The sequence below is a fragment of the Rhyacophila brunnea genome, unplaced genomic scaffold (genome assembly GCF_057557595.1).
Source record: "Rhyacophila brunnea isolate RB1 unplaced genomic scaffold, BYU_Rbru_1.0 scaffold_5, whole genome shotgun sequence".
NCBI lineage: Eukaryota > Metazoa > Arthropoda > Insecta > Trichoptera > Rhyacophilidae > Rhyacophila > Rhyacophila brunnea.
Window position 1 is genome coordinate 10,624,719 of NW_028233170.1, and position 26,587 is coordinate 10,651,305.

The 26,587-nt window shown below is 33.8% G+C and overlaps 1 protein-coding gene across 3 annotated transcripts in view; it reads left to right on the forward strand.

Moving 5' to 3' along the window:
• The window catches only part of sky (GTPase-activating protein skywalker), a 218,303-nt gene that overhangs the window by 15,800 nt on the left and 175,916 nt on the right, over positions 1–26,587 (forward strand). For all 3 annotated transcript variants that reach the window (XM_085955806.1, XM_085955807.1, XM_085955808.1), the window contains exons 3-4: positions 1,205–1,407; positions 10,263–10,467. In XM_085955806.1, the coding sequence (XP_085811932.1) occupies positions 1,205–1,407; positions 10,263–10,467 (408 nt within the window). The remainder of the gene's footprint in view (positions 1–1,204; positions 1,408–10,262; positions 10,468–26,587) is intronic.

Genomic DNA, 26,587 nt, shown 5'->3' on the forward strand with positions numbered 1-26,587 from the left:
TTCGTAAATTTCTATACACAATAATCTAAACATATTCCGCCTTTTATGAACATTTCGGGTTAAGCCGGGTATGTCGCGCTTTTTCTCATTCTACTGTAGGGTTATTAACTATTATATAACACTGACAAGTCACTGTCTAGGTCTGTATTTTTATTAGTTAACTACGCCCCAGTCGAACGGGCAGTCTTCGCCACTGGTTTACCCCAAGATCTTAAAACCCACAATTATCTGTTTTGTCGTGCAGTGAAGTTGTCATTGTCATTTTTGTTGGCGAAATTAATATAAATACATGCACAATTTCATCATTAGTATATTACTAACATCGTTTGACTATTGGAGAATTGCTAACTTTTGTAGACGTTTTTGACAAATTTCTAAATTGCTCATTACTGACTAATGAGACAACATAAAAGATAACGGCGCTTTATAAAAAAAGATTACTTATCCTTCCAGTGATCAGATCACAAGATATTGAATTTATGTAAAACTCTCATTCGACTAATTGAAACGGCATTGGACTCGGCTGTATACTCAGTTAGCGTTCACGTGTTGGTCGCTGTCCCGCGCGTCGAGTTTTCCTCCGACAGCCGTCGCGGCGTCTCGCGCCCGAGTGCATCCGTTTCCGCTGCAACCGCCGCTTTCCTTTCCCGCCGCCCGCCAACATCTTATCTCGATTTGGGGGGATATACGTGAACCCGCTGCTGAACTTAACGATGCAATTTCCGAGCGACCCGTCCTTTATGTTTACGCGCGTTATCGGACAACAATTATTATTATTATAAGCAACGCAGACGGCCGGCTGATCAGTGTTGTGCCAACCGCGACGCAGACAGTGCACGTCGAGTTATCTTCGAGTACGGTCATCCCGCACTTCGCGTGTGCTTAACCAGTTATTAAATTAACCGAATGACGATGTTTGACAATTATCCCTCGTTAGTGCGACGCGTCGTCTGTGGCATCTATCTCGCCCGCTGAATACTCTTCCGTCCTGTGTCGCGTGCCGTTACATCCGAATGTAACATGTTTATCGAGTTGGCAAACCTGAACGCGAGTTCGCAACCTGTGCTAGTGGAAGAGTGTAACTATGTGCCGGAGGATGACGGGGAGGTAGAGAAGCGTCTCTCCTCCGCTCCGTATCCCAGTTTGTTGGAGCTCGGTTCTCCTCCCGCCAAGTGGACTAATTGTTTGAATCTCGCCCCCGCAGGAAAGCGACCGCCGCTGAAAACCTTCGGCGAGGTGCAGACGCTGCTGCAGCAAGGCCGCAAGAGGGACGCCAAGTTGCTCATCAGGGAGAACTCTTGGCCGATCAACAGCAATGTGCGCGCGCAGCTGTGGCCTGCGCTGTGCCGGCAGCACCAGCACGGCAAGTCCATGCTGGACGGCTTCTACTGGGACATGGTCAATCAGGTTCGTTTCCACTTTCAATAGTTTACTCTGAATTAAGTCGCCATTGTTCTATTATTACTTGGCACGCTCAATGATAATCGTCTCATTTGTCATTGTGTGCGTTTATTTATAGACGTTTATCATACGCTTTATTAAAAATCGCAGTGTTGGTTGTATTAAAAATTATAACTAAGATCACGAGTTTACTTAACATTTGCATAATATCATGACAGATGCACTATTTTTATCGAGAGCATGCACAAACCTGACATAATTTGTTTGTTAATATTTCCATGAATGCATTTCCTCGTTTAACTTTGTGTTTAAATACCAATTAAGTACGCAAACCACTTGCGTAATCTTGTATTTAATTTATAATGCATGATAATAATAATCTTATACTTCTGACAAAATATAACTCTTCAGAAATTTAGATATTATGCAGTGTATCAGTTATTTTTACAATATATTAAAAATAGGAGATAATTTTCAAACCTAATAAATAATATTTCGACCCTCTTTTTATACCACTGTAGTAAAAATATAACCAGATAAATCCAATCATCAGAGGTGATAAAATAATTGTTTACTTACGTAGATTGTTGTTAATATCGTTGGTCCATTCACTGACCACGTGCACGCACAATAATTATTTTCACCACAATTGGAAGTGTAAAATTAAATGAAATTCATCTAGGTGTAGGTATAAAGAATATCTATACTTATATTCATTATTCTATCTTCGCGTATAAAACATAATTGGCCTCAATTACGCCGGAAGTTATTTTCAAACTGTTTTCGACATGTAAATTTCTTTAATAACGATAAAAAAATTATGATAACAACTAAGTTTGTAGTCAAACTTGAGAACATTCGAGGCTACTGATTACAGTGTTATTTTTAAGTAATATTTCACGTTTTATTTAATGACATTGTCCTTAATTTTAACCGAAAAATAAACTGCAAAATAGTTAATTAGCAGAAGAAAAATCTCTTAAATTTTCTTTGTATTGTTGCAGAAGCACAAGCGGAATGATTTCGCTATACTTACATATTATTATCAATGAAGTATTAAGTACCTATCAACTTAAATATAATATTAGGTATACAATGTACTTAAACAGTATATTTATTTTAATTGTATGTCATTTCTAATGAGTTGTAAATAATTATTATGTTTCATAAAACATAACAATCGTAAAAACATTTTCTACCGCAAATTTAAATCATAATTGCAATTAGTAATGCTTAATTATTTATTGTGTTGTTTAAAGTAAGTATTCATTTCATACATAGGTACAAAGCGTTTGTTTTTGTTGAAATTATTCATATTTTTAATTTAAATATTTTACGAATATGCTGGCATATTATATTGGTTCAATCCACTGACAAAATATTCCTGTTGCAAGTGTTACTGTTGGAAATTATGATATTGTATGTTTTAATTATCTTTATTGGACTATGGCCGTTAATTGTTAAATTTGTAATTATTAGCTACATAGACATGCGTTTATTTAATTTATTATTATTTATTGTTCTTGATAAACTATAAAATTACATGAATAGTAATAGTTATTCCTGTCAAAGATCATAATGTATTGTAAACAAACTCTTTAATCTTTAATAATGTCTTCACTCGCAAAATATGCAACTGCGTATTGTTTTGTTTACGGATATTGTGATTTGATAATAAATTGCATATTGTGCAGCTGACAAAATGCGAATTGTCTGTCACAGGTCAAACTATTTTCAATGTGTTATTATTGTGAGTTTTCCATGTAACTTTGTATATTCGTTCATAATTCATAATCTTTGTATATCATTTCAAACTGATTTAATCACCAACTTTGATTTTGTTTACATCGTTTTTCACACACCACGAAACGATTTATTCAAGAAACATTTTCAGCGTAATCACTAGTTAATAATAAGATTGGAACTACATTAGATAATCGCCGGACAAAGTGCTATGGAAAATTAAAAATGTATAAATTTTATTTAGCAAATAGATGTAACAGTTTGCTTAGTACCTAATGTTTTACCTATGCTACCCGTTTAACGTTGAATTATTAATTAATTAATTTATTTCTTGTTCTCAATTTTTGGTATTGATTTTTTTGCAAATTCATCACATCGCCACAGTTCTGCTTAATACTAAAATGGCTGTCTATAGAATGATTTTCACAATATGTAAACAGTAGCATCTTGTCTGATGACAATATTCCATTGAACTAATATGTTTATTGCGCTAACATACGCAGTGGCGAAGGGTAGATGTAGGCTGTTAAGATCCGACATAAATCCTACACTAAACTTTGTCAGTCATACGTCATTGTTTTCATTTTCACAACTACAAATTCATGATAGTGTTAACAAATATCTACAATTATGCCATTAAATCGCACATATTTTTTGATATTTTATAGACTGAAGAATATTTTTTATCTATTATGGTTTGGTTTGGCAGGGTTTAATGAATTTAAAGAAACTAGCAGACACCATAATATGCAATATTATCTATTCTTAATTCAACAAAAACAAATAAGTTTGACTGATAAGGTGTGTACTATTTTTGCCGGATCGCCCGTAACATGCCAAAACTATTATGGTTTTGTTTAGGCAGGGTTTAATTGATTTTTAAAAACTAACACTGTAATTTGTAGTCTTATTTCAATGAAAACAAGTAAGTATGACTGTCAAAGTTTAGTGTGTTATATTTATGCCGGATCTTAACAGCCTTCCTCCACCCTTCGCCACTGAATCTACCCGTATTAGCTATAACCTGTTAATTTATTCTCTGAATAATTAACTGCCATTTACGTTTATACCCTGCCAACTAATCTGGAATTTTATTATTGTCCTTGAACCGTTTTCATTCGTCTTCAATTAGCATTTGGCAGATCGATTTGTTGTTTTAAAAATAAGCTCTTGCGAATGGGACGCCTAGTTATTTACTTGGTGGCAGTAGAGCTAATGCACCGGACGGCGGTATCAACCGGTTCGCAAGAAGCTTGTCAGATCGGTGCGAACCGCTAAATCGGCTAAATTGTCATAATTCGGTTGATAAACAAAATCAACGTGTTTGCCGATCGATTCTTTTCACATGTTTATGTAGCTACATCATGTGACGTGGTCGCGACTTTAGACTTCACACTAATCGGTTTCTTTACTTTTTTTTTCAAAAACAAATTACGTTCCTCGGGTTATAGACACTAGGGGTTATTTAGTTTCATCAGCAACCCATTATTTCATGCTTTAATTTTATTGTTGTGTTAGTGTTATAGACATGGCCCCCGCAAGGGGGGCTGACTGGGCTCTAGTCTGGGGGCCCGGGATTAGAAAGAAAAAAAATACGCACCACAAAATAAATATTCTCGAATAGTAAAAAAAAGTCGCCTGTGGCGCTATTTTCCTTAATGACTATTAACATTTTAAAAGTTACGGTTGTGTAGTGTAATTTGATGTGATATTATGATTAATGTACTTAATTGAACGATAATTCACGTGTAGAAATTAACTTTATAATTATTTTAAGTGTGTTTCTTGACTTACAAAATGGCTTTACAAAAAAACCAATATGGCGAAGGGCTGCATGTTACTTGGCTACCACAAAATGTGGTCGCGATCAATGCGTTCAATTGGATTTATTTAAAAATTTCTAAAACTACACGGTACGCCATTAACCCTGGGGTTTCGCGAAAACTACTTGGGGAACACTACTATAGAAAATCACACTGCCCTTAAGCGATAGGTGGGGGCGCCGCCATAGATCCGGGCCTGGGGGCCCGCTTCAGGATATGGGGGCCATGGTTATAGATATTTCGGGTGTTTTTTCGTATTATATTATTCACTACAAAAAGCGAAAAAATACACAACAAATATAAATGGTAAACAGGTTTATATCCACGCGGATCAATTTTGGCTTAGGTTGAACTGCCTTTGTAATTTATTCCTTTCCATAAGACTATAGTATATATATTATTATTAACAATAATAATATGTAGTTTTGCGTTCCGCCGCGAAAATGTTTTTTCAATTTAACGGTATTTGACCTTTTGTGTGTTACGCTAAAATACTAAATATGAAAGGGTTGCGTGGCAAAATTTAATTAGGAAACACTGCTCTAGGGCCTAGGCTATTGACATCTACGGAGTGTCTTTGGCAGATATTCATTCGCTTATTTCCGAAACGAAAAGCTCAGCTAAGCTAATCAAAGCAAGGAAGCACTGGTATAAAGAGATTATGATTACCTTTTCTGCGATAAAGACTTTTCTAAAGGATAATAATTACTTGGGGAAATAATTAAAAATATTTCCATCGGGATACGTACGGATTATAACGAAATCTCATCTGTAATCAGCATTATCGGATTCTTGTTTATTGCGATAGGTACTGTTAATTAATCATCATACTTAATATAAACTTTTTACCTCTTCACCACATATAAAAAATATTTAATACGAAACGTGAATCGCTGATGTCTTAACCTTTATTGAGTAAAAACAGTTTATGTTTGAATTTATTTATAATTATTGATATGAGTATTGCTATTGAGATGAGGGTGGGTGGAAAGAGTTATGTAGATCTTGTAAGAAGTGAGCAATAGCGAAAATTTCCAAATTGAGTGGAGGGAAGGTTTTTCATGTTCATTTTTTATTCGCGCGTTGAAGAATTTTAAAATCATTATCTTTAACGAAGTTGTGATAATTTTCGATTTTTATATGTGGTTATCATATTTACATACATAAAGTATATACTAATATATATATTATGTATATTATAAATATGAAGATATATTGTAAATAGATTGTTACCCACCCAGTGGACAGGAAATTTTAGCATACCCTATCATTTTGTTGTATGTATAAAGATGGACTTTTGAGTTACCCTAATTCCTAAGTCCCTACTATAGATATCGATGACGTTCCTAGACAAAATGCCGCCACATTTTTTTATACGGTACTTTTAATCATCCTTTCATGACTCCAATATCTAAGAAATGTGTTGTATGGATACATTACTAACAAAATATATACCACTAAATCTAATTTAAATGTCATCTCTGCTTCGATAGACAATATTGCGAGTCTACGGTTGCAGATAGGTACATTTAAAAGTACACCTGACAATTTCCAAAACTCGCGAGTGACTGGCAAACATATTTGGATAAATTTTAAATTAGGTATGCACGTGTCATTGCTGTTCACCAAGAACGTGACGTGTAAGGACAACGGAAGTAAACTAGACATCTCGAACCCGACAAAAAAAATAAATTCCTGTTAAAACTAAAGTACTCCCTAATTAATACATTTTGTTTCCAACCAGTAAGCTGATCTTTTCAATGGAAAGGTATTTCCGTTATTACTAAGTTTAGGAAGCTATTTCTATATATACCTAATGATTCTCATCGATTTGGCGCCCTTTGGTTAACTGCCGCCCCCAAGCGACGCTCAATCTGCCTACCCCCACGGGACGTCACTGATAGATATCATCATAAATCGTCAGGCGTTCGAATTTAGAACTAACCTCATCCAGTCATCACAGTATAAACAATTAGTATTGAATTATACCTAAATGTTAAAATGTTAACATGTGTCGCCCTCACTCAGCGGACAACTTATACTGGTGGATCTATATACTCATATACTTAATCATTATTACGTGCCGATGTAATCGATATCTCTTTAATAATATCCATTACACTTTAACGATATTGTGGAGTATTTTATGTACACAATTGATAAGTAAACAAACATAAAAATAGTTTTACTGTTAATACTGTGTAAATATGTCTACTATAAAATGAGTTATGTTTATATAAGAAAGCACGATTCGTCTTACAGTTTTCTTGCGAACCACGTTCCACGAAAATTACTCACGTTTCCCTTTGTTGCGTTAAGCTTTTGCGGGCGAGATTTTAACCGATAGAACCTCCAATTATTGTTTTTCCTATTGATCCATTCTATTAGCATTTTTGTTCTTATGCCACGTAACATGCGAATATTGTTTATCTCCCTGCCTTATATAAGTGGGTAAACATCGTATCGTTTTATTAAATGTTATTAAAAAATAATTGTTGATAAAATATCTCCAACTGCTATCGATATGACCTCAATAATAACGATAACTCGTGCATAGACACTTGTTGCTTGATTAAGGGTCAAATTGTGAGTCTAATAGAAATACCGATATGTATCAGTGTATGCCAATTTTATCAACCGTAAAATTATCTTTCAATAAATTAAATAGTAATAATTATCTGTTAAATTTTGTGAATAATTATCTAATATCTATTGATTTGATTGTTTTCAAGTTGTTACCAAGTAAATGTTTATGATTACGTTTTTTTTTAAAGTAGGTAAAGTCTTTCATTATGTCGATACAAACACATTATAAAATGTTTATGTTTATATCAGTAGGAATATTATTTTTTATTCGCGTATTCTTACGATGCGGATCTACAAAAATATCAACAATACAGAAATGATGCAGATAATAATAAAAGAAAGACACATGTGATTTTTCACCATTATTGCACGTACGTGCAAACAGTCATTTTCGACCAAACTGTCAGATTTAACCACATAACAGATTAATAAATAGAATTCCGATAGGCTATACCCCAATACACTACATTTTGAATGTGTCCTACGAAAATGAACCACACATTATAGACATGCAATAATGTGTGTTCCAATCTTCGAATACAGCAATATTGAATGAGCGTCAGTGCATAAACTGTGTTTAGGTTTATCCGATATTTTTCCACACTCAAGATCGATTGGCTGCGGTTGCCTGTTACTCTACACCCGTTAGGTACCTATTTCAGTTCCATTATATCTGAGTTCTCTAAATTTAACATATTGTAATAATTCCCGTGAATATTTGTCAATTAATTTTGTCATTAGTTTATTATTATATTGTTTATTTTTTAATGTTATTTGTGATCAGAATATAAGCTTGATAGCCATTATCATATTTATATTATTATTAAACAATATTTGAGTATTTTTTTAGTTTCTAAAATTTATTTAATTGATACTTAAAATATTATGAGGTAGTAAAAAGTAGATAATTTACTAAACGGACGTGACCAGTACACAAAAACATAGCGAGAATTTAATTGAAGTTAACCCGAGATAATTAATATTCTGAATGAAGCTTCAACCCGAAAAAATGGTAGGTAATTGACAAATGTAACGAACGAACAGGGAAATTACTCATTCCAATATAGATAATTTATCATTAAGTATGCAGTATATTCGTCTCATCGTGATATCTACCTATATCTATGGTGTTCCACCAAGGTACACGGTAAACCAGTTGTTTTCCAACTTTTTCGGTTCTCGGCGCACTAAAATACGATATATACAAATGATACAATATCATGGATATACGAAGGCAATCAGAAAATAACGAGGTAGCATGGTAATTGTGTGAAACACGCTGGTAGTAATAGAAAGGCAGTTATTTTGTGAATTTGACAGGTAGGTAGGAAAGGGAACAAACCACAAATCCTATTTTGTATGACTGGCAGTGCAGTACACCAGCGCATTAAATTGCGATTGTTTGGAATTATCAAAAATTTTGAATAGGTGCTGCTCACGCAGAAGGTAAAGCCGGATGCTCACTTTGAAGAAATCTACACTGAACAGTGCTTAATATAATAATTTATTTATTATCAGTCACCATTTAGAATATTGTGTATATTTCATTTTTTTATAAATACTGTTAATTGATGGAACCTATTTATTTCCTAATTATTCCTGCAATGTTTTCTCACCTGTACCTACTTATGTGTCGGCTTGTATCTATATTAAAACAATCTATAACAATTAAGTTGTGTGACTAACACACAATGCACCCTTTTTGGTGTTGATGGCAACTTTCCTTCTCTAACTTTGTGGGTCTATTCTATACACAAGGCGGCTATCGGCGGTAGCTTATCATATTATTTATGGATTGAGGTATTATAATTGTTACCAATAAGTTAGTCGACTAAACTGTCAAAAACTGTCTATCTTGCTATACAAATTAACACAGTCAAGAGGGGCTGTTAAAACATAGGACTTTTTGACAGTTTAGGTTAACTTATTGTAACAATTAACCGCATCAATACATAAATATGATAAACTACCGTCGATAGCTTGTTTATAGAATATACCCATTGATGTTAAATATTGTGTTATTAATTAAAATAAAACACAATAATAATATGTAGTGTTCAGAAAAATTTCTTAGATTTTGTTAAAAATATTGTCCATATTAAGTATCTTCAATAAATAATTTTGTCTTAAAATTCGTTAGTATAAATAGCTGTAATATTATATATTATATATTATTTTATATTAGTTGACAATTTCCAATTGACGTAGACGAAATCGGTCTTATTATTAAACTATTTGTATTAAACTATATATTATTACAATATTTAATACAATCCATTTCCTTCAATAATCGACAGTTAACACCGTTAAAGCTATACTTCAGTTGAGGCATGGTTTAAAAAGATCGTGGCTAGGCGATGTGCGGATTGTGCAAATGACGCGTGCCGAACGAAATATAATTTGTCATAAAAATCCAACATGCGTCCATTTAATGTTATGTTTATTGTTATATTTCTAATAATAATAGTATATTCATTGACATGTTTTCTTTTTTAAGTACATACGTAAAGTTTTTTAGTCATCTTTACACGATTTAAGAATATTTTCATCCGACGCCATGACAAAACAAATCGACGCGCGGACACCTCGACTGTCGGTCTCCGATTGGCGACTAGTGAGAAATTTCGTCGCACCTACTGTTGAAAATTATTTGCCGTTTCACTGAAGTACGCTCTTAAAGAAACTAAGCGTTTATTTTTCAATTTTAAGGTATTCGGCACGACGGAGTTGCCCGACAAACCGATAATGCTGCCTCCTTTTGTGGAGTCGACGCATTGTCTGGGCTACCATCTGACGAGGAAGGGACGAGCGGTCGCCGACAGGGTCGTCTCTGTCCTCGGCTACGCCTGTCCCGACATCACCTACAGCCCCTCCTTGTATCCTGTCACCGCGATACTGCTGCACTTCATGCCTGGTGAGTCTTTAATTTCTTGATTCTTCCTTATGTGTGTGTACGTATGGGCAATGAGCTTGAGCCAGCTAAAGCTGCACACCGGTCTTGTTATCGTCATCTCTTAAACGTACTTCAGCCGCAAGGCTTAATAATAACATAGTATAGGCATTTGGCGATATCAAACCCTGACTGGATCCCAATTTTTAAAATATGCTATAAAAGAAAATCTTACTTTAGTTTTGTATGAGAATTTTTACGCGTGCTTCAATTTATGCAACTCTATCTAAAAGCAGCGGAGGTTTTTTACTTTAACCGCTTCCTCGACAGAGGCGCTAGTTTATTTCCGGTCTGGTCATCTTACTTTTTTGACAGGTTGTCGAATGCCAAGACGTCTCCAACGCAACGCAACGCTCCATAATATTATTAATTGTGTTCTTTCTATTTTAAATTTTATCGTTGCAAGTGTTACTTTGTATGTAAATTCTTAATTACGCATTTATTGTGATTTTGTAATATAGGTATTTACAAACATATTTTATTCATAGTTCGTTTGTAATATAGGTAAATACATAATATATGTATATATTTTCGTCATTCTTTTGATATCTACTACTGCCTTTACACCGTTATAAATGCGTAAATGCAATGAAATTAACAATTATTCAACTATTACGCGGGATATTATCTTTTTTTTTTGTTATCAACGTGGTAGCATCCAGTTGATATTTACCTAGGTATATGAAGAAATTTCAGATTGTATTGTAACAAAACTGTGACTAATCTCTCTCATTCGTCGTATATCTAATATTGGCGTAATAACAATAGCTATTATGAAATCAGTTACATCTAATATAATTGTATCGAACAGTGCATTGTAATGTTTTCAATTACGTATTTTTTGATAATACATTGCGTATTGATTTTTAATTTGATTCATATCGCACAAATGCAATGAATGTCCCGTATAGTTATCGTACGATCAACTATTGATTGTTGCCATTGCAATTATTGACGTTTTATTGCATATCGCAGGGCTAAGACCTGAACATTGTGAGCATACAATTTGTACACATAACAATTTATTAAATATGTCAGTTATTAATCACATTTAAAAAATGTTTTAAATGTATGTGAATACGAGTGTATAAATACATTTTATAAATTATCATGATTTACCACCAAGTAAACTCTGAATCTCTTCATTGATTATTTGGATCTTACATTATTCAATGTAACAAAGAGTGCAGTCTACGCCTATGGTCTTCCTCATTGATCTTCCCCAATTTCCAGACCTCCCATACAGTCTATCCAACTATTTGAGGGTCTGCCCTCGAAGTTCTTGAAGGAGGCTCCTTTGGGGTAACCACCTACTTGTTTAGGATCGCTGGTGTGCTACACGTAGGTCAAACATATTAAGCTGTCAGCCCATATGTAAAATGTATTTTTGGCATATGAAAAATTCTAAATTGTTGTGCTACTCTTCAGTGTCAAGAGTTTTCAGACCCCTAGCTTAGCTTACGCACCCATATATAAAAAGACGCAGGCACTCTAGCGCCGACTATAGAGAGGCCGATGTTTTGAATTGGCATTTACGATTTTAATGCAAGTTATTGGTTATTTTTTATTGCAATGAGGTAACTTGTTCGCAGTAAATGAAGATTTTCGTTAAAAAATCAATTAACGTATTTCAATATGAAACAATCATCATTTTCTACGAAAAGTTTATTATATTGCACTCGAAGTATGATCAATAACTAGCACTGCGATTAATATTTTCAGTTCCGTGTAACGGCCTTATTATACCGAGCTTTTTGCACTCTAGCTTGTATCTCCAAACTTTTTTTATCACGTACCCTTAAGGGGGGACATGCTCGTCGAAGGTCAAAATTGAGTTTTTATTGTATTTTAAAACCATGATCCTGGACACTCCTTAAACGTTGTAGATGATCTATTTATATAATTTTGAAGTCTTATTATCTTTTATAGTTATTTTAAACATTTGATGACTGCATGAAGTATTTTTGTTACATAAAATAGTATTCTTTTAAACCTCTCGCTCTAATGTTTTAGAATATAGTCATATTTCGGTACATAACTGTGCAGTGGTGTTAATATTTTTTACATTTATTAATTTTTAAACGCATTTATAAAACCATTAGCATAATTTATTACGAGATAATTTTTGTAAAATATTCACGATAAAAAAATATATTGATAATCTCTGTGATCCCAAATTTGACAAGAATTAGGCATTTTATTATTCAAAAAATCGGCAAGATTAACACATTTGAAGATGATTCTAAAGATATTTATTATAAGCTATGTCTTTGACCATTCAAGTGTGATAAACATCTTATGAATAATGATTGCTTTATAATAATTATTGACCTAAGAATAAGGTAGTGTTTTTTTGAAATACGCCATTTCTTTTGTCATTCCCCAGTAGTTAAGCTACAACATACGGCCGTAGCCATAAATTGACAAATTAAAATTGAAGTAAGGAGTAAAATGATATTGACGCGCGTGTTTGAACATGTACCGTTTAAAAAAAAATAAAAAAAAATTCGGTTAGGTACATGTTCAAATACGCGCGTTAACATAATTTTACTCCCTACTTTAATTATAGTTTGTCGTTTTATGGCTACGGCCGTATGTTGTAGCTTAACTACTAGGGAATGACAAAAGAAATGGCGTATTTCAAAAAAACACTACCTTATTCTTAGGTCAATAATTATTATAAAGCAATCATTATTTATAAGATTTTTATCACACTTGAATGGTCAAAGACATAGTTTATAATAAATATCTTTAGAATCATCTTCAAATGTGTTAATCTTGCCGATTTTTTGAATAATAAAATGCCTAATTCTTGTCAAAGTTGGGATCACAGAGATTATCAAAATATTTTTTTATCGTGAATATTTTACAAAAATTATCTCGTAATAAATTATACTAATGGTTTTATAAATGCGTTTAAAAATTAATAAATGTAAAAAATATTACCACCACTGCACAGTTATGTACCGAAATATGACTATATTCTAAAACATTAGAGCGAGAGGTTTAAAAGAATACTATTTTATGTATCAAAAATACTTTATGCAGTCATAAAATGTTTAAAATAACTATAAAGGATAATAAGGCTTCAAAATTATATACATAGATTATCTACAACGTTTAAGGAGTGTCCAGGATCATGGTTTGAAAATACAATACAAACTCAATTTTGACCTTCGACGAGCATGTCCCCCCTTAAGGCAGGCAAAAATAAATAACACGTACCCCCGATACAATAATATTACGAGTATATGGATACACAAGTCTTTAAAAATATGTTTGCGATTTAATAGAGCAGAAAGCTGCAATGAAAAGTATTTATAGATGAGGAGGAACTAGACCCGAAGGTCATCATAATAATATAACAAATAAACTATTGTTATTTAGGTATATATTATTTATTTCATAAACAAGTTGCATACATATTTATTTTTCTCTTTACAACAATGGTACTGCATATTATGTTTAATACATAATATATTTGAAAATTCTAGCTTGATGCATTCTGAAATTGCGACACGAAGACTTGGTTCCAAGTTAAATTTATTTCAATATTTGCGTGGTTTTATTATCCGATATTATATAAAATGATACCTCACACGTAGCTACGTAGAAACAAATGGTAGAAGTGCATCGGTTAACGTGATTATTACATTGGAATACTCAGTTTTCGATCCCCCTAATTATAAAGAGATTGTTGTTGCATTTCGTATCGTAATTTTGTATTGTATCTGATGTCAATCAACTGCTCTTAAGAATTATACATTCGAAAGGTGTTCCCAATATTTGAACTGCTTTAGGGCCTAGATTTCTAGAATATAAAATTTATAAGCATCTATAGCAGACATGTCCAACTTCGAGTAGGCTGTAGTTTACTATTCAGTATTAAAAGTGGCGGCGATCTACGCCACTCCCCCACTTTCATTCTTCAACTTGAACAAAGTTATTAGGTACATTTACCCGAGGCACCAACGTATTGCATATTAAATCATAGAGAAATAAGTTGTGACCAAATTGAGATGCATGTCACGTCACTGTCAGGCTGTCACGGCGACAAATTTATTCTATGGTTTCGTCATTTTGCAGAATATTTTGAACGATCACCACCTCTCTAAATTCAATTATAGAGAGTGCCAACTCTAATGTATTAGTATTTTGAATTATTATTAATTATTCGTGCTAATTTCAATTAATTTTAACAGTTTCTACGTGTGCGTACGTTAAAATTACTTGCGATATTATATTGAGATAATATTTTGAACAGAACCCAACCTGCAGAACATAGATAATAGACAATATTCTTATAGAAAATACATAGTGCCAACCACTAAAAACAAAAAACGGGATTTTGACATGATTCGAAAAAGTGTAGACATCTAGAAAATGATAAAAAACGTTCAAAACGTTATGCAGGTGTCGATGCAGTGCAGTTCAGCGTGAGGTGACCTCATTGTTGTGTTGGTGATTTCGGCAGATTTTGCCAACTGACAATGTTCGTTTAAAGATTCAAAATGTGCTACGGGATGGGATAACATGTCTGATAACATTTTAAACACCAAGAAAGACGACATTATACACTTTTTTCCCGTAGCGGCAGCTTACTGTGACGTCACGTGATAATACGCCATATCAATATATTTCGCGCTATACTCAATTTCCCATCCGCCAGGAAAATATCTTTTTTTGAGCACTCATTTCACTCATCGTCAAACCAATATTTCTACTCTACTATACAAAAATCTGCATTGGTAAGGGAGAAACTACGTATTTGTTTAAAGCGCGGGGATTCACATAATAATATCTTTCTCTCACTCCTGTGGCAGCTCGTGAGTGTATGAATACGAAATGACTAGATCATGCAGGCTTCCTCGTGGTTAATTTGATAACGACTTTGACGTCTGGCAAAGGAAATAGAAATACGAATGGTTAATGTTTCACTTTTAAAATCTCATGGAATCATATTATATTACAATAAAATGCACGCGCTTTTTACAATTTCACGACTCAATCCTTTTAGCGATTGATCAAAATCCATCCCGTGATCGACCGGCCGTGTTTGATCGGTATTTATATGGCAATTTCAGAGGACGTGATCATTAATCTCTGTTGTAAGACCTCATTGCATATTACAGTTTAAACCAATTATGATAATATATTATACACATCATTTAAATATACCTGGCTGTATGGCCCGCTTTAGGATGTGGGGGCCATACAGTCAGGTATATTTAAATGCCTACGCCAGTATTAATCTTGTCTTTGGTCTATTTTGTCGTTTTCGTTTTCATCTTTTCGTCGGTCTGTAAACTTTGAATTTTTTTAATTTGATACCGTAATTTCATTTCAATCCACGTGACTGTCTTTCAGGTTTTCGCAACGAAACTTGTCACAGTTAATCGAATCGACTTGGTAATATTATTAATTCAATTTTAACGCAAATTGCCAACTTTTGTACCGCAGACGAGAAGCGTGTCGAGAGGTTACTTGATCTCTCGGATTTAATTTATTTGCCAATTTGTAGCAATACTTTGTTGGCCTTATTGCAATAATAACGTGTTGGGTCGGTCTCGTAGATTAGTCTGAAATCTTCAGCCCGATGGTTAACTTAATTAATTACCTACCTATAGCTCGCCCATCCCAAATATAAACACTGTAGGTAGGGATGGCAATACCGAATGAATATATCAATACCGATATTTCGGTATTTCTTATGGAATAATGCTTTGCGACCAACCTGTCGACCATACCTGTATTTTACGATTTCATAATAATAATAATAAAGCTAGACAGCAAGCCACTGAAAGATTTTTTAATTCTTACGATAGAATATAGATCCTTGGAAATACGAATAGAATCATTTTTTTTAATCTTTATAACAATCGCAATAATATATTATTATGTTTTGCATTTCATTTATTTTTCGCAAGGCCAGTTAAATGTTAACTAATCGTTTAGTGTCTCATCTTTTTCATGGGTAAGTACACAGTCATATTAAACTGCATACATAAGTATACGTTTATTGATATTATCTTTTGGACAATATCATTCAGTAATTCGTGTGTGTGAGTGATAATTATTTGAGAGATAGAAATGTAAACATTGCAATGAACTTTACATATTAGGTATACTATACATATTCAATATTAAATTTGTTGATTTTTTGATGCCTTCTTGGGTCAAAGTAAATCTCATGAACTGTGTCGAAATTGTTACTAATGTTCTTGATCACATTTTTAATTAAAATTTATTGATGTCCAAAGTTTACTTCGAGATACGTCTAGTGTCATTGAATTTGTAAATTTATTTTGTCTGGTAACGACAGATAGATTGTTTTCATATTGTCTTTCTAGATAATAGTAATTCAATTATTTAAAAAAAATCTTCTTTTTTATATCATATCCTATATCCGTAGGTTGGCAATCATTATTGACTTTATAAATCATGCAAGTAGCTATTCTTGATTATGTAATAATTTCTTCTATATATTATGATTTCCGCCTTGATCACAGGTCATCACCACCCTCCTTCGGAACCTAAATGATTGGACAATAGAATAGGTACACTATTTCTATACCATATGAAACACAGACGCATAGAAAGAAATTACCGTTTATCTGTGCATGTCTAGTGTTGCTGGGTTTGCGGGGTAAGCATTTTATTAAACTTTAAAACATTTTAGCTTGTCGATCGGTGCTTTTTATCGACATTTAATTAAAAAGCGTTGCGTTAATTAGTTATGATTTTATAAAGATTTCGTATAATCGGCAAGTCTGATAACTTATGTGCTGCAGATCAACTCCAGATATTCATAAGGTGACTAATGTACCGGTGAAACTACATAATATGTACAAACTTTTAGACTTGAACATGGATTTAGCGATTATTTGATGGCAATTCGTGATAACTGAATTAAATTGTACACACAGTAGGTATAAACGTCATCAATTACCAAAGTTTTATGCTTGATTACTGAGTTTATCAGTTTATCAACTGCAATTGTGCCGTAGCCCGTAGTTGAGTAAATTGACTTCCAGAGTTAAAACATTCTATAAATGAGGTCTTGTTCTGAAATGATCCATTATTACTATGAAGGACAAGCCATGCCAAAACGTTCAAATTAATATTATGTTTCTATGAAAATAATAGCATTTTTCATCATGGAGTGTAATCCGATGTTGGGTATAAAATTATTATAATTTTTCATACAAAACTGGTTCTAACTCATTTTTTATTTACTTGTTTACTTATTACTTTAGAAAAAAGCGCTACATACTTAATGTGAGACAGAAGCACTTAACGAGAATCCCAAATTACAATTGAGTTCATGTATTTTAACTTTGTTTCTGTAAATTTTCTCGACTTTGGGGCTTGGTTACTGATGAACTTAACGTATATTTTTTACTGTACCGTCTTTGCGAACTCTGTGACTTTTTGAACGTTAACAGGTTGACATTATTTTAAATGTTTGTTTGGAATTGAAAATGTACAGTCATGTGTGAAATCCAGTCGGTGTTCGGTCCAAGCGAGATTACTCGCGCCAATTAAAACAACGGCTGTTCCCCGCCAGTCAGGCTCTACCAGATATCTTTTTAATTAATTTGTTTTTTCGCTATGTTGTGTGTTATTCAGTTTGCGTTTGCGTCCGTATGCAAATGATGCGGAATGACTTCACGGGTTCAGCTTTATTGACTCGTAAATCGTCTGTCATAATATGAAGTGTAACTCGAATTTGCAGCGAAGCTCTAAAATAACATTTAGAGCTTACGAGCGGGCAATGCGAAGGAAATAACAGTATATTTTTCGAAACGCGAATGAAATCTTAGCATACAGGACATGTACTAAATCAAATTTAATTAACTGTACGAAAACATTTAAAAAATAAAAAGTTGTACATATTCCTGAGCATTAGTTGTCTATTTTTGCTTGACCATCTCCGAGCCTAATATGATCATGTGCCTTCACAGAGTGGTGATTTGTATTGACATTTTTTTTTACGTACTTGTTTACGACAGTTTTCTTGCAGTAGTTGGGGTTACTTTTAATTTTTCAGTTCACCTTACCATTGATTGTCAGGATTTTCTTCAATCAACTACATCTTTCTCCACACTTCTGAGATGCTACTATTAAACCGATTTCTGTCTACGTACTCGCTGATTTTATTTAATTTGTCCAAAGAACGTAAATAATATTATGAATTGACAATACAATATTATGTTACGCTCCTCTGTTCATATGCCATCTCCAGTTGTAGGTACATATTTATGTTGGTACCACTGTTATATTATTATGGTTAAGTGTAGGTAGATCAACTAATCAAATGTTTAAGATCATGAAACGCTTCCTGCTTGACAGTAAATTGATCGACAAAGGACTTCTGATTTTTTCTTTAGTGACGTATTTCATCTTTCTATTTACATACTGATAAATAAAACCCGCTAATATACTTTGTCATAAGTTTAATCAAATTCAATTAATGTTCTGACGGTTGAATAACATGGCTTCAATTTTTATTTAATTTGAGAGAAACGAAGAAAATTGAAATAAATGTTTAGTGGTATTTCGAAATAATTTGCGAAGCTGTGTAGAAGGATAAGGGCCGGGCCATAAGTGCTAAAGTATATTTCTAAGAAAAACGCGTTTAAACATTTTCATGTTATATGTATAAACAGTGGCGGCTCGTGGATAAGATATCTGCGGGTGCTGCGGTTGATTAAAAATAAAAAAAATGTTTATTTGGATTATATTTTACTATTAACATCAAAATTAAATATAAATTATTAATTATATTTTAAGTAATTAAAATAAAGAACTTTTGCATAGGTCTTTGTTAGGTCTGCAAGCAATACCTAACAAAGAGAGATTTAACAATGTTAATAAATCATTAAAGCTATATTTCTTTCCTCCACTGTCGCGCGCGTGCTCACGTACGAACGCAGAAACGGCGATACACTGTCGGGCCTGCAGTACCGATCAAGCTACCAGCTGCGTGCCTCGCTCAACGCACCCCTCCTGCGCCCATTCGAGTATATTCGTTTGAAAACGGTACTGCAGTTATACCGCGGTGTATGATAATTATTGGATATATCGGTGCGCGGGCGAGCTTAATTCACGCTTAAATAATATTGATATTTTCATAAATTTATGTATATTATAATATTCCATTTTTATCAATTTGATTGGGGGTGCTGCTGTTCCGCAGTGCATATGGATGAGCCGCCACTGTGTATAAATATATATCTGGGGTATTCTCTCTCTAAACAGAACTAGAAAAGAACATCCATTATATAAAGCTATCAATCAAATAGTATAATTATTTCAATTCTGTCGATCGTTCAAATGGAAGACTCCGAACACTTAGTAAAAACTGTAGATATAACTTCGATTTCTATAGTCTGGCGTACACGTCATCGCGTCGCTAGCATCGCATTGACGATTGATTTGGCCGGGGGGTGCGGACGTAATGCAGAGATGCTGAAGCGGGGGGAATTTAGGAAGTTCCACTAGTTCATAAAAAAACCGTGATGACGTGTACGCCAGCTTATAGAAATCGGACTCTATACATATCTTGATTTTGCACTTGTTATAATTTGACCAAAGACCACAGGATATAAAGCCTATCATTATTGTTTCATTTTCATCACTAATAATACCTTTAGTCGACATTTTAAATGATTTTCGATGACATGTAAATTATCAATGGATAATCTAATATCTAAATACACAAAACGTCCCACTTTTATTTAGGCCCCTCATCTAACCAATTACTCAATTATTTTGCATAACATAGCGCCTATTGACCAATTTATGAAATACTCGCCTTTTATTTAAACCAGAATGTCGCAGTCTATAATATACCAGCCCATAGCGCAATTATTTGTATAAGTAAATATTTAAAAAAAACTGGTACAAAGCTATGTACCTACCTACCCGCTAACAATGTCATAAAATTTTGATTAATGAATCTACTTTGAATGGATTGAACGTAATAGCGTCAACCGCACCTGGGTACAGAACCTAATCTCTTGTGGTCAGTCTACGAAGCTCGCATAAACGATCTACAAAGCAGTGGCGTACGTCCTATATAGGCATTTAAGCACTGACTACCAACTCATGGGAAAACGGATACAACCACCAAATATTATGGATACTATTAGATACTGTTATAATTCTATTTAGAAAGGTAATTTGGTATCTGTGTATTGAGGCATTCTAAAAGATGTTTTCTAATAGGGAACACAATATTATTTTGACTAGTCACGCATGCGTTTAGTCAGTTATCAAGAGGCACGATTGTGAAATTTCATGGACATTGTTTTTATCGTTTTTTCTAATTTATCGTCTAGCACCCTGATAATGGCATAGTTGCTGGTGGCACCGGATATTGAAATTATTGCTTTTTAAAATAATGATCCGCCATAAAACGTATTACCAAACTACCAGGATATTTTTCACACGTGGATATATTATACACAAGCTTATTGGAAAAACTATGACCACTTTGTTTCAACACAAGTAACGTTTACTGATACCAATATATTTTGTTTATACATAGGTATCTTCTTTGTAGTTTTGAATGGTTCGAGTTTACAGCCCGTTAAATGAATGTTTTAAATGATGTAGTCTTAAATTTGGTACTTACATACTTATAGCAGCGTTGCCATCACATTTTTTCTTGCCAGCTCTAGCGTTTTTAAATATGCATCTGGCATATGACATTAAATCTAGCGTTTTTCGATACCGTATACAGCTTTTAAATTATCACAAAAAACTAGAATATTACCATATTTGCTTGACAATTAATATGATGGCATAACTTGGCAATAAATAAAATATGTAACATGATATTCAAGCGATGTCCTAATTTTATGCCTGTATTCATTTTTAGTTTTATGAATTAGGTATTATTCTTCAATATTTTTGGTTTCATCAAAACAATATGCATAATTATGACTTACTTTTTGAAATGGTATATTATTCTAGATTTTATTTTAAATTTTGTGAAAATCTAGCATTTTTTTCTGCCAACTACCTAATTTTCTTATCCCACATGGCATATTTTTGTAAATGATGTTTGGCAATACTACACTAATTTAAAAAGTAGGAGATTGAAATTATACTTTTGATAGATACAGTAAACTACCGATTATCCGGTTTGCGGATACGATACGGTATATACAACGATATAATAGCTCTTAGGAATATTTGAACTGAAATTAAAAGATTCCTGCAAACAAACCAAACTCACAGATTTTCTTAAAAAATAATGAGTATTAAACATGTTAAAATAATTGTCTGCTTTAGAAATGTATAATAATAATATGTATTATTTTAAAAAGAAAAACACCGTAGTTCGGATCATTCGTTTTTGTTTTTCGTTTGTTTGTTTTTCGTTTATCCGTGCCGCCTCTCCCAACCATTAGACCGGATAATTGGTCGTCTACTGTAGTAAGTATTTGCTACGAGGAACTGTTTGAGGATCGTGCCCACTCCGAAATCCAGAAAAGCATTAAACAAAGTCTCCTCACCCCTCACGGTACTTTGTTTCTCTCGACCCAGATTGAAGACTGCCCCCTACTTGGATTTTTCATAAAGGTATAATAATTTGAATAGTCTAATTTTGTTATGTCCGCGTTGCCCACTTCTGTCTCAAGTCTGTGCGCTACTGGCGATCAGAATCTACGGTGCTCAGACAAACAACCCACGGAGCAAACCGTGCGGCGTAGACAGGAGACGGCAACAGATTCGAAAATTATCATCATAGCGGATGTCGTCTGTCAGCTACATGGTAGCTGCGTTGTGTTGAACGGTTTCATTAACTCATATGCTTTGCTGATTACCGCTGAACTAGCTGACTGATACACTTGCTTAAAGTGTGATTAATGTCGTACGCAGCAGCTCATTCAGTCAGCCGACTCCCTTTCCATAATCACCATTGGGCATTGGCTGACTTTGCACTTCTACATAGGTACGACAACGATCACCACGACAGGGAAAATTCTAATATGTTTTTTTCTACTTTTCATAAATATGTGTGATCCTGACGTTTTATACGTCGTGTAACCTCATATAAATTAATGAAATTAATGATCCCAATGATCTTCACTGTCGAGTGAAAGTTTAACACACAGAGGGTAGAATTTTAAATCATGTATGTATGATTAATGCCGAAGTTATCAATCAAAGAACGTGGTAAAAACATCGTTGTATGAATCAGTAATGACCTTTTTCTGACTTAGGTAGTAAATTTTCGCTAAAACTTTTTGTTAACGAATATCTCTGCGTGGGTGTCAGATTGTTGGCGATAAATTTATATGACTTAATGAAAAAGTTACTTTGTCCCTTTTCGAGTCAGCTGCGGTTGACGTTGCGAGTGAGGGATGTTTCCCCACACCACTGCCACCAGCCCGTGTATACTGTGCCTAAGCTGAAGACTTCTATTCGTTAACTAAATACGTTTAGTTGATTTATCTAATATATAAAAATTAATATTTGTTTGATTGTTTGTTGGTTTGTTTGTTTGTTTGTTCGTATTTTATGCGCTGCCAAACCGTTCATCCGATTGCGATAAAACGTTGTCAACTTATTGCTTGCACTTCCGTGAAGAGTATAGGCTATATCTTATATATAAAAATGAACGTCTGTCTGCCTGTATGCCTGTTTGTCTGTCTGTCTTTCTGTCTGTCCCGTATGCGTTCCTATACCATTCATCCGATTGCGATGAAATTTTGCTAAGTGGTTGTATGCACACCCGCAAAGGTTTCTGAATTAGAAAAATCATCACCTTCTTCTTCTTCATCATTCTATTTTCTTTTATTCGTATGGTTCCTATACCATTCATCCGATTGCGACGAAACTTTCGTCAGTTATTGTACACACACCCGCAAAGATTTCTAAATTAGAAAAACCATCTTCTTTTACTTCTTCTTCATTATATCTTCTTTTATTCGTATGGTTCCTGTACCATTCATCCGATTGCGATGAAACCTTCGTCAGTTGTTGTGGTAACACCCGCAAAGGTTTCTGGATAAGTACAACTATCTTCTTCTTCTTCTTCTTCTTCATCATCATTCTATCTTCTTTTATTTGTATGGTCCCTATACCATTCATCCAATTGCGATGAAACTTTCGTTAGTGGTTGTGCCAACACCGTGAAGGTTTCTGAATTAGTACAACCATCGTCGTCTTCTTCTTCATTATATCTTATGGTTCCTATACTGTATACATTATTCTTTATACTTTATACAATATTCGTATGGTTCCTATACCATTCATCCGATTGCGATGAAACCTTCGTCAATTGTTGTGGTAACACCCGCAAAGGTTTCTGAATAAGTACAACCATCTTCTTCTTCTTCTTCATCATTCTATCTTCTTTTATTTGTATGGTCCCTATACCATTAATCCGATTGCGATGAAACTTTCGTTAGTGGTTGTGCCAACACCTGCCAAGGTTTCTGAATTAGTACAACCATCTTCTTCTTCTTCTTCATTATATTATCTTCTTTTATTCGTATGGTTCCTACACTATTCATCCGATTGCGATGAAACCTTCGTCAGTTGTTGTGGTAACACCCGCAAAGGTTTCTGAATGAGTACAACCATCTTTTTCTTTTATTTTATATTCTTCTATTCGTATGCGTTTCTATTCCATTCATCCGATTGCAATAAAACTTTCGTCAATAATTGTGCCAAAACCCGCAAAGGTTTCTGAATTAGAATAACCATCTCCTTTTTCTTCTATTTTATCTTCTTCTATTCGCAATGAAACTTTGGTGAGTTGTCGTGCGCATGCCCACGAAGATATCTGAATTAGAAAATCATCTTCTTCTTATATTCGTATGCGTTCCTATAACATTCATCCGATTGCGATGAAACTTTTATCAGTTATTGTGCGCACACCTGCGAAGGTTTCTAAATTAGTATTATATAAAATACAACGTTCATTGTTTGTTTGTTCCATGCAATTTTGATTTTTTTTTTACTACATATTAATAACATCAATAACGTTTGCATATTTTGGATTTGATTTTAATTTAGTGGTCTTTTGTTTGACCTTTACTCCTATTAGAATTATTTTCATATTGCCATATGTATAACACAGATATTTTAATATTAAAAAAATAATTAAGTACCTAAAAATATAACCACGAAGCGACCCTGTGCGAAGCCGGGTACTTCAGCTAGTGTTATATAAAATCAATTGAAATGTATTTAAAAAAAATGAAATTCTGATTACAAATAGTATCTTCCAGTTCAATCATCGGGTTCATAATATATCAATGCGCTAATGTACAAATATTGTATGTAGGTACACTTTAGTATGTTTTGAGAAAAATATGATTGGCATAATAGTAATATGTATTTGAATGATTGAAAATACCCCATTTGGAAGAATATTTTTATTATTGCGTAAGTGTGCTATGCAGGTAGGAGTTTTGTGTTGGTATAATAACCCAACTTGGGTAAATACTTGACATACAACACCTGTGCACTACCCCAACGATATTGTCACTTGAAATAAGACAAATAATCAACATAATAATTATATTCTAATAATTAACATGAATCTATGCAGTTACTAAAATAAATATACAGTTGGTAAGTGTTCATTGATCGATGGATCGATCCCTTAGCTCATTCCACTCTTATCGCTTCCCTAGTTTCTCGCTGCCACATTTTACCAACGGTACGTAGTAGGTACTACTGTATGACATATTATGCATTTGTCCAGTGACTGTCCACTCGCCGAGCGGCATGTATAAAAATATTTTCTATATTTTTGGTGCCGTTTCCTATCGAAAATTGGCGACTGAATTGCAGTACATCTCCCTATCCTGGACCATTCGTACCAAATCACCAAAGCCTTCTACATTAAACCATTTAAATGTGCTGCTTAGACAGGGGAATCTCATTCTCCCTCCACCTCTACTGCCCAAATTTCCCGAAGTCACTGCGTAAATAATCACCTTTCTCATTGCGTGAGATTTAGTCGCCTTTCTGCGTTTTGGCCATTCGTTCTTTTGGCTTGTTGGCTCGATTTAAAACCTCCTCACCGGTAAAGTGTTCTGCCCAGGAAATTCCGCATTGTAAGTAGTAGCTTCTTGGTATTCAGAATTCGCTTTATTGCGGCGACTCCACACGTACTGTATTTATGTATAACTATACCGTCAGACAGTGTTTCCTTTTATCTAATAGCTTACAAGAGCCTGAAGGAATTTATTTAAATACAAAGTGATGAAGTATACAATGTGGATTTTAAACATGCTTTATAAAATGATTCACCAGTCTATTATTTTTATAGTCTTAATGTTATTTTCTTTATTTGCCCATCAACATAAATGATGCACATATTTTATGATTGTTTTGATGTTTATTGTTAGGCAACCAAGTGAACACCGTGTTATATTGCCGAAATGTTTTACATACTTTAGTGGCTGTTTTATTTCAGCAATTATCGCTTCATATACGTGATTCATTAGCCGTTTGATGTCAGCAATAATAAGAGTTGTGTAACGTTACCTATGCAGTTTGTTTAGTTCCCTCCGACGAAACCGAAAATAGGTTCCCTCCGCCACTGCAGCGAAAATCAACCATGCAACTTTACTATTCGGAGCCAATAAATTTGCTTTATCATTCATAGCCATACTACTACATATTATGATAACAATACAAATTTAGTGACAATTTGTGAATAATGTATTTTCTTCTTTTTTATGTACCACAATCGTTACCGGACGTCAGCGATGATTTGTCATCTTTTCTCTGTCGTTCGCTGGTCTGGTTAAGGGGGGACATGCTCAGCGTAGGTCAAATGGAGCTTTTGTTCTATTTTCAAAGCATGATCCTGGACATACCTTAAACCGGGCTTAAACGTTGTAGATAATCTATTTATATAATTTTGAAGCCTTATTATCCGTTATATTTATTTAAAACATATGATGACTGCATAAAGTATTTTTATTACATAAAATAGTATTCTTTTAAACCTCTCGCTCTAATGTTTTAGAATATAGTCATATTTCAGTACATAAATGTGCAGTGGTGTTAAGATTTTTTACATTTATTAATTTTTAAACGTATTTAT